The sequence below is a fragment of the Palaemon carinicauda genome, chromosome 25, assembly GCF_036898095.1.
Source record: "Palaemon carinicauda isolate YSFRI2023 chromosome 25, ASM3689809v2, whole genome shotgun sequence".
Classification (NCBI taxonomy): Eukaryota; Metazoa; Arthropoda; class Malacostraca; order Decapoda; family Palaemonidae; genus Palaemon; species Palaemon carinicauda.
The window spans coordinates 79,369,254-79,379,172 of NC_090749.1; the positions used below are offsets into that span (position 1 = coordinate 79,369,254).

General features: G+C 39.2%; 2 protein-coding genes across 2 annotated transcripts; both read left to right on the plus strand.

Annotated features, from left to right (window-relative positions):
* The first annotated feature begins 5,334 nt into the window (after positions 1-5,334).
* LOC137619092 (zinc finger BED domain-containing protein 5-like) lies at positions 5,335-6,558 on the plus strand. Its single transcript, XM_068349284.1, has 2 exons — positions 5,335-5,418; positions 6,067-6,558. The coding sequence occupies exons 1-2, from the start codon at positions 5,335-5,337 to the stop codon at positions 6,556-6,558; spliced, it is 576 nt and encodes a 191-aa protein (XP_068205385.1).
* Positions 6,559-6,647: 89 nt separating this feature from the next.
* On the plus strand, positions 6,648-7,798 carry LOC137619093 (protein FAM200C-like). Its single transcript, XM_068349285.1, has 2 exons — positions 6,648-6,971; positions 7,079-7,798. Exons 1-2 carry the CDS (start codon positions 6,648-6,650, stop codon positions 7,796-7,798), a joined length of 1,044 nt encoding a protein of 347 aa, XP_068205386.1.
* The last annotated feature ends 2,121 nt before the right edge of the window (positions 7,799-9,919 follow it).

The window sequence follows — 9,919 nt, forward strand, 5'->3', positions numbered from 1 at the left end:
GGAAGGATGTGCAATTGCAGTCTGGCTGATGTGCCTCAGCCAGAGCAGGAGGGTGAGTGTCTTTGGAAGGATCCAGGGCCATGGCTGACGCTTCTTCTTTTGTTGTTAGAGTGCTAGTAGGTAGGGTGGCAGTGGAGGTGGCAGTAAGTGGTTTCACTGTTGTTCCACTCTTTCTCTTCTTGGCAGGTGGCATCCTCACTGGTTGAGGAGAGGGATCAAGAACAGGAAGACCTCGTTCCTGATATCTAATAGGTGCAGCCTTCATGCAGTCGATATCTGGACTCGGTTTAAAATTGAGCCATGTATGTGGCCTGCCCAGGGTCTTCAGTATCTTCTGGAGAACTCCTGGGGTATGGAAGTGTGGGATCTCAATGTTGATGAGCTTCAGTGGTAGGGCTTTCTTTTGCAACGGAGGCTCCCTATTCCTTCTAGTGACAAGTTGATATACGATGCCGTGGTACAGATTGTAATCATTGCATCTGCACAGTATCTTGTGATCATAGTATGCAGTACATTCTTTGCATTTTTTCCTGTCAACATAACAGAAGTCTTGACAGTGCTGGTGCTCCTTGCTATAGCAGAAACAACATATGTAGGATCTGCTATAAGAGCTTATTGGAAAATTGACAGTGTATGTCAGCGCTGAAAATTTCTGCCACCAAACTGGCAGGGAGCTGGGTGTTCCTTGTGCCAGATACGGCAGTTCTTGAGCTGGGAGATAGACACTGCTTGCTTTTTAGAGTGTACATCATTTTGCTAGACACGGGTTCTTACATTGGCAGCCCATTTTAGAGATTAGGGGGAGGCAGAAACGAGAGAGTCCTGAATGAACAATCCTTGTGTTGGAGACATTCTTCAGCTACACCCTCTGTGACTCTGGACTACACACACCGATAAAGTATTTTGAAGAAGACAAAGAAGACTGAATCAGTATTCATCATTAGAAGCAGGAGCCATATTTCTTCCTGTCAACATTTTATACCTGAAACTACTCAACGCCATCTGTACCTTGTTTTATAAAACTTTGAAAAGTCAACTCGTACCACTTGGTAAAAACTTTGTATTTTTATCAATTAATTTTGGTATGCTGTGAGTATTCAGTATATTTTTGTGTGATACTGGAAATATCTATAGTATGATAAATCTTAAATATAGTTTTATTTTCTGTTTGCTGGCTATTAGTTTCATATTGCCGTTAATGTTTTGCTATTTTTTAGTAAAGTTTATTGGTATATTTTGCGTAACCTACATCGTGTAAAATAGTTGAACATAACATTAAACAATCAGTATTATTTAATTTTTTACTTTTTTGGGTTCCAGCCATGTTGTCCTGATAAAGGTTTCTCATTGGTAGCTTCTACTTGGTATATTTCTGAGAGTGATGTACCAGAGAAATTTTACCTCTTAGGTATCAACGGAGTTTTAACCTCCGGTACAAATATCCCTAGAGATATCACTTATAAATCAGGGACGTGTTGATAACAAGCCATAGTTATCCTTCCCAAAATAGAATTAACCTTGTCTTCAAGGATAAGGTGAGGGTAGGATTTGTGGGCAAGAAAGCCGTTACAACTCCCGATCTCAATATGTTACAACTAACACGTTTCCTGTTGATACATTCCCCTTCGCAGCCGCCATCTTTGATGGTCCCTTGGAGAGATTCTGCCTGTTTTTCTTGTTTTTTTAATGATTTTCGATCATGGATGCTTCAGCTTCTTCCTCATCAACTAAGTTGAGTACCCCTTTTTCGTGTGTTGGAGAATTTCGCGTCTCCTGCCACTGTTTTATTTGATTTGCATGCTTTTATTTTTCCGAGGCCAGAACGTGGTCAATGCCTTTGAATCATGTTACGAAACTGCTCAGAAACGCTAAGTTATTTAGTCATATCACTATAAGGATATGTTCTACATTATTCTTATAAGATGTGTTATGTTTATAGTATTCCCCCATCATTTCTTGGTGTTTCTTGGGCGTTTTTATCACCATTGACCTAGGCTATCATACGCTAGTTGGCGGCCATGCCTGGTAAATTTTCACTTATGTGCTATCCCCTTCTTCTTTCACTTAACCTCACTGGTTAGGTGAGGGTGTCCATCCTCCCATGCTATCGATTCGTCATGGCGGGGAGCTGAAGTCTTGAAGGTCCTTCTGGGAGTTAGATAGTGTTCTTAGTTGCTCTAAGGTGGCTGTTTTCATTTTCCACTTACCCTATATGTTTGGCGAGGTGGCACAGGTCTTGGGATGCTGCTCCTTAAGTCTACTTATTTTTACCCATTGGAATGCTTTACCCACTGTTCTGATTCTAACTATGATGCAGTCATTGAAATGTTTCTTCTTTACAGGTTGACTGTACCAAGCCGGTCAAGTCCCCCTGTGGCCACAAGACCTGCCATAAACATGCTGATTGTCATGTTTCCAAGGGATCCGTTGTAATCTAGGAACCTTCCAAATGCCAGGTTTACTCGGATCTCCTTCAAACCAGCATCTATGCTACTGACGTCTCCTTGGACATTTGAGGTCGAAGTCAGAGGATGCTCCGACACTGGGTAAGAGGTTTCCAGAAGAGCTCTCAACAAGATGCCCCTTATCTTCCTTCTCTGGAACTGAAGGACCTTCTCTTTCCCAAAACTGAGGTGACCTCTGTGTTAGGTAATCAATAACCGATGGTTCAACTCTCTACGGTACCAGCAGATCATGTGTATGACGAAGTCCGGGATGTTTCAGTAAGCATGGTAGTTTCAGTAATCATGGGTCAAATTGCTTATCCTAGCCTCTTTACGGACATTGTATTTCCTCTTTATATATACATCGAATATTGATTTTTTCTATTCATTTTCTTGTTGCTGTTCTTCTTTTCCAACAGTTATATCTCCACCTTCTCCTATGCAATGGTTTTTGTGACTATTCAAATGATAATCAGTTGTCTTTTCATTCTTAACCAGACTTAAGGAAGGCTCATTCTGTTTCAGGATGATTATGCAGGTGAGGACATTTTGGTGCCCCCCCCCCTCCCCTGAGAAGGGGTTAAGATATTATCAAGAGCCCCATTGGATATAAAGAGGAAATTTAGATAGAAGGAAACGTAAAACAGGGAACAGTATTTGGACAAAGATAATTCAATAAGTGAAAACATGATAACCCTGATTAGAAATATTAGAATAAAAACCTTAATTTATGTAGATGATATATTGTTCCCTAGCAACAATTGTTACAAAGTAGAAAAAACCATTAGCAACTGCCTCAGTTTGGAAGAACAGAAGTCTGCGATGTTAGTAATTAGACATAAAAAAGAAGAGGTCAAAAGGGTGAACGTGGTGGTTAGAAATGGAAGAATAGAAAAAGTTTAGTAATATAAATACTTAGGAGAAGGGTACTCAGAAAAAGGAAACTATAGTCGCATTATAAGCCCAAGGGATGTTAGAATATAATACATAGTACGAGAAGTAAGGAAGTATGGAGACAGTAACAGAGTAGGAAATCTAATGGCATTGCTAATGAGAATAAAGGTCTACGAGACAGTAATAGTACATAGAATGGTAGCAAAATATTGAGACATGGGGTGTAAAAAAAGAAATGAAAGAACTAGAGAGTATTAAGAACAAAATCATGAACGGAATTTTTGAACGGGTTGCTACCACACCATACTTTGGCCTAATAGCAGAAACAGGAATATGGCCAATTGAAAATAGAATAGAGTATAAAAGGGTGATGCTATTTCATAACATCATAACATCAGATGACAAACGCTATTTAAGAAAGTAGTGGTATTAAAGCCAACAGTTCCAGTTGGCACTGGACTTTCACCTGTTCAGCCCGTAGGTAATCTGAAAAAAAAATTCAGTAGGTCAATTGTTAAAAAATGGAAATTTAAAAGGATTTTAGTTGTAGAGACAAATATGAACAGAGGAAGGATGATGATGGTAATGGAAGGGGGCCATCATGTCATGGATAGTGGTAGTTTTAAGAATTTAAGGCCTAGGGTCCCTGCAGAGTATTTCAGTTGTAGAAAAATTTATGGAATAATAGGCCTACCTATGATGTGTATAGGGCCTTACAGTGAGGGGATGAGATGAAGTTGAATGAACTTCCAGAGGTTACATTACCTCGATGGAGGTAGGTTTGAAAGCAATTGTCTATGGGTTTCAATATCCTCAACAATTGCTTTTACCAGTGTGGCTGCAGTTTGTATGGAGTTTTGTGAGTTAACGCCTGGTTGTAAGTTACCCCTTGGATACGCTGTCCCCCTACATTCTAGTAAGTAGTGCTGAAGGGCCTGGCGCGGTATCTCTTCACAGTGTTTGCATGGTCTTACACTGTTTTCTACAGTCGCCCAGCAGGCTTTGTACCACACCTTGAGTCTGTGAATACATACAGCTCTCTCTCTTTTTGTTTGCCTGTCAATGGGGAGAGGCACCAGATCTGTGGCCCACTTGTACCACCTGGCAGAAGGGGAGTTATTTTCTATCCACTTGTGTAGGTCCTTGATCATATTTTCTTTGAGGTGTGGCTTTATTTTGTTATTAGTCTGTTGAAGCGCAGGCTGTATGAGCACCTGTAACCTCTCTATGTGTCTGTCTGTGCTTTTGGCTACCTCATCTGCTTTTTCATTCCATGGTATTCCAATATGACTTGGAATCAGGTTGAGAGTCACAGGTCTGCCTCTTTTATTGTGCTGATATAGTAGTGACTTGATATCAGCTAGTAGACCTTTTTTGGGGTGGGGGGGGGGTTCTTTGCTTGTTGCAATGCTTGCATTGAGGATTTTGAGTCTGTGGATGACTACTGGTATTTCTTCATTTTCAAACGAGTATTTCTGTACTTGCTTTATTACAACAAGTTCTGTCTGCATGGTAGAGGCATAGTTGGATATTCTCCAGAAAGCTGTAAAGTTGTTGAAGTATACTGTAGCTCCTGTTGTTTGAATTCCACGATCCACAGTTCAATTTCTATGCCTATGATTGCCTCCTGGGCTGCTGTTCTTAGCTCCTCCATTGTGCAACCTTCTTTTACTTTTAGAAGTTTTGTATACAATGAAGATGCAGTTTCCTTTTTCCGGGGTGGGATGTGCTTTGTGCCCTGAGTTGTGTCTGGACTCAGTTTCAGTATTACTTCAGCTATTCCCAGGCTCTTTAGATTATCACTGTGGTCCTTGCCATAGGAGCTTTATGTCTGGTTCTCAGGGTGCTTTGTGAGTTCTCCTCTTACCCTCTTCTGTGCTATGGAGTCTCTGTCAGAGCGAGAAATATTTGCCTTGTGCTTGCGTTTCTCTGTGCAATCCTATCTTCTAAGGCAGGCAAGTTGGTTTCAAGCCTGATATTACACAGCCTTGTCCACATGGGTGCTCATAGCATGAGTCTCATGGCATCATTTTGTATTACCTCCAGAGTAACTCTTCGGGTCTCTGTCAGCTTTGTTAGGGTAAGAGCAGCATAGTCCACAAGTGTTCTTGTACAGGCTAGGTAGTTCTTATTTATATGCTCATTTGCTCCGTCCTTTAGAGAAGACATATATCTCATGGCTGCAAGCTTTCCATTTGATCTTTCCTTTAGGTCAGTGGTTCTTAACCCCAAGGCGCGACCCAAAGTTTGGTCGCCAAGCCATTTGAATGGGTCAGCAAGGATTTATGGACTTCCTATTTTCCCAATATTCCTATTCAAAATATTATCAAAGTATTAATCCTGAATGTAGAATTCATAAGTCATTATTATCTAATGTTAAGCAAAACATTGAGACAGACGATTTGATTGAGGTGAAAATATTACCAACATCTCATCTTGCCATTTTAATCTAATCGTTGGTGGAGGGAAGGAGGAGGGGGAGGTGGAGGAAGTCAGGAGCTGATGTGTCAGTGTCCAGAGTTGGCAACTGAGGGCTTTTGGTGCTAGTTTTAGTGCTTTCTGTGAGCCTTGTGCCTTTTTCTTAGAGCCTTTTTTCCTGTATACAAGAACGCCAAATACAGTAATAAGAGGAAAAAAACTAGAATTTCCCTGTATTTCTTTTAAGTTAGCTCATTTAAGCGCCTTTACGAAGATTGTTTAGCGTCCTCTGAATCTTTATTGTTTTCAGGTTGCTGTTCATTATCAAGTGATAATGGCTAAAAGACAGTACAAGGATGAATACCTTAACCTAGGTTTCACACGCATAACTCACCAGGGCGTACTTAAACCACAATGTGTTATTTGTCGGGAAATTCTGAGTAACGAATCCTTCAAACAGAATAAACTTAGACGACACTTAGAAGGAAAGCACAGTGGATTTGTCAAGAAAGACCGAAGTTTCTTTGAAAGAGAAGAACAGAAACTGAAAAGGCAACGACTAGATGCTCCTACCAACACAGCGGTTACGAGCATGCAACAATCAACACTTGCTTCGTACCTCATAGATTGGAGAATTGCAAGAGCTAAAAAGGCACATACCATTGGCAAAGAATTGGTAAAGCCTGCAGCTCTTGATATGGTGCAAACAATTTATGGGAAAGAATTTGCCAAGAAAATAGAACATGTTCCCCTATCAAATGACACAGTCAAAAACGAATCCAGAATATGTCACATGACATAAAAGACCAAGTGGTTGCAGCAATAAAAAAGAGTGGGCACTTCAATCTCCAACTGGACGAGTCAATTGATGTTAGTAATGATGCCCAACTCATGACATATGAACGATATCAAGGTCCAGAAGATATGGAAGAAGAGTTTCTGTTTTGCCAGCCATTGCAAACCACAACTACTGGAGAAGACATTTTTATGAAGGTAGATTCATTATTCAAGGAAGAAGGACTTCTCTGGAGGCCGTGTTACAGTGTTTGTTGTGATGGAGCACCAGCAATGTTAGGAGCACGTCAGGGCTTCATTGTGAGTGTTAAGCAAGAAAATCCGAGTGTGATGGTTGTTCACTGTCTACTTCATCATGAAAATCTTGCTTCTCTGAAGTTATCACATGAGTTACAGAAGGTGATGCAGGAAGTAACTCAGGTTATTAAAATCATTAAAGCTAGGGCTCTGAACTCAAGATTGTTCACTCAAATGTGCTCTGATTTTGGTTTTGAGCATATATATCTGTTTTACCACTCTGAGGTTAGGTGGCTATCACGAGGAAAGGTACTCAACGACTGCTGGAATTCTGGACCGAGACTGAGCTATTTTTGACAGAGAAGAGTCACCCACTGGCCCACAAATTCCCAGAATCAAAATGGTTGATGCAAGTAGCTTATCTTGCAGATATGTTTGCTGAAATAAATTCCTTGAACATTTCAATGCAAGGTCGTGATCAGACATTGGTTGGGCTTTCTGAGAAGCTATTAGCATTCAAGGGAAAAGTGAAGTTGTGGATGAATAAAATCAAATCTGGAAAGACTGCATCATTTCCATCTTTTAACCTACTTCTAGAGGATGAAAGATTTTCTCTCATTCAAGTCCAAGGCATTATTGAGGGACATATATCCAAGCTAATTAGAGAGTGTGATCATTATATTCCAGAAAATACGCTCAACTACAGTTGGGTTAGAAACCCCTTCAACATTGAAGCTGAAGACTTGCCTGATGAAATTGCAAACATCAGCAAGCTACAACAGGAGCTTAGCGAGATTCAGAATGACGCAACACTTCATTACAATTTCAAAAGGCAAAAGGAATCACTGAGCTCATTTTGGATAAAAGTTCACAAAGAAAAGCCCAATCTTAGAGGTGAAGCCCTGAAAACGCTAATTCCCTTTGCTACAACTTTCCTGAGTGAGGCAGGATTTTCAGCCCTCACAGTCATAAAGGGCAAAATACAGAAACCGTTTGCAACCAGAAGATGACCTAAGATGCAGCCTATCATCAAAATCAACGAGATTTGAAGAGCTGACCAAAACAATCCAGTGTCAAGGATCTCATTGATTTTAACCACTTCACTACGGACAAAGGGACGAGGAGAAGAAGGAATGGAAGGAGCGAAAGAAGGGGTGAAGGAAAGGAGACAGGGGGTTATGGAATGGAGGGATTGAAATGAGGGACGAAGGTAGGGAAAGGGACAATTAAAAACGGAGGAATCGGAGAAACAAAGGAAGGAAGAGAAGTGGAGGGCAGAGGCACGGATGGAAGGGGTTATTACTATATTTCATGTCAAGTAATCGTGTATGAATAATTTCCTTTTTCAACAATGGTAAATTATAGCCTAATAATACATTTTTCTTTTTTATATTAAGAAACATTTTTATTTTTATTTTAGAAATTATCAGTGCATTGTCTTATTTCTCATGGATCATTATTATATAGGTTCACTACTTGCATTATAAAAAATTCTGCATGTGATTTTTGTTTCTGTCACACGTTTTTACAAGCAAAAGTATATTATAATTTAAATAAAAGTATTTATGAAGTTAAGGGTCACCATGGTTGATCTGAACAGGATTTTGGGTCGCAGCCATAAAAGGTTAAGAGCCACTGCTTTGGGTTCTTGATTTACTTCTTGGATGTTGGTTGTTTTCCTATGACAACTCTCAAGTACATATAGCTGTCCAAATAAGAGAACCATATGGGGAATGTTAGGGAAAAAGTATCATAGAAATATACGACAAATATGATATTAAAATTGAAGAAGTAAGAAAGTATAAGAAGCGAGAACAAAGAAAGAAATAAAAAGTAAAGTGGCAAATAAAATTAAAAGAAAAATAGAAGAAAAGAAAGCAGAGATGACCAAACTGAGGTTTGTGATTAGTAATAGTAGAAGAGATTTCACAGGAGAAGCTAACACTAATGAGCCAATAACGGTTATGAAAACAAAGTTAAATATGCTAGAATTAAAAGAAAATCATAGAAACAGGAATGATAAGGATAAACTTTGTTTTGTTGTGTAGGGATGAAGAGTATACTACTAAGCCCTCAACGGTTCAGTTTTCTTTGGTTTTGCTTAATCTTAGTTTAGGAGAAGTTTTAGTGAAAATAGTAACCACATTATGAATGTTCTTCTTAATTCTTGGAATTTACTTATTGATACTTTTGAAGTTCAAACTTGGATATCATAATGTTTCATTTTGTAATTATTGTTACCAATACGTGTGTTAGGCAAAGTTTCAATTATCTGGAAAATCAGGAGATTGTAATACCAAAGGCTGGAAAGGATGGCAGAAGTAAAGATTAAACTGAATCAAAACAGTAAAAAAGAATACACGTAAAATAAAGCAATAGCACATTCGTTTTATTAGGCCTATGTATTATACTTAGCTGTGTAGCTTACGAACTTCCAACCAATCTAAGTTGTACCTTTCCTAACGATAGTCTTACGCAAGGTAAGGCAATATATACAGACAGTAAGACCTAACGATAAAAGTATTATTAATAAGAGCAGAAACAAAACTTATTTCCCTCGTCTGTTGGGAGAATCGAACGCTGGCCTTTCCATTTAAGCCAGTATGACGTTGCTACTATACCGCAAGACACCCTCGTGAAAGGGAAAATGTCAGGGAAACTATATCTGCAGGAGAGTTGTGCCTGATCAGTGAGTGACAGTCCAAGATGGAACTTTCCCTGCCAATATCAGTCAGAGAGTGACTGTGTAATGATGTACTTTTGAACAGCCTTGCTTACTGTTACCTTTTAAGATTTTGTTTTTGTTTTTATAATTAATCGTTAAGAAATTGATTGCAATTTTTGTATAACATTTACGAAAAATTGGTGATATTTTACATATATAGTTTGAGAAAAAGAATTCCAAGTTTTAGAAAGAGTACCATCAAGATTATCCAATCAAAAAAAACTACCATCATAAATTTTTAGCAATCTTACCCTTTATAATCATCAATAGATGTTGACGAACGGACTCCTGTAGCAAGGGCTAGGCATGAACCAAAAAACCTTTCCTTTCCCTTCCTTTCTTTTCCTTTCTCAGACTGATTCTACTACTATCTAATATCGCATGAGGGCCTGCGGCCTGCCTCTCT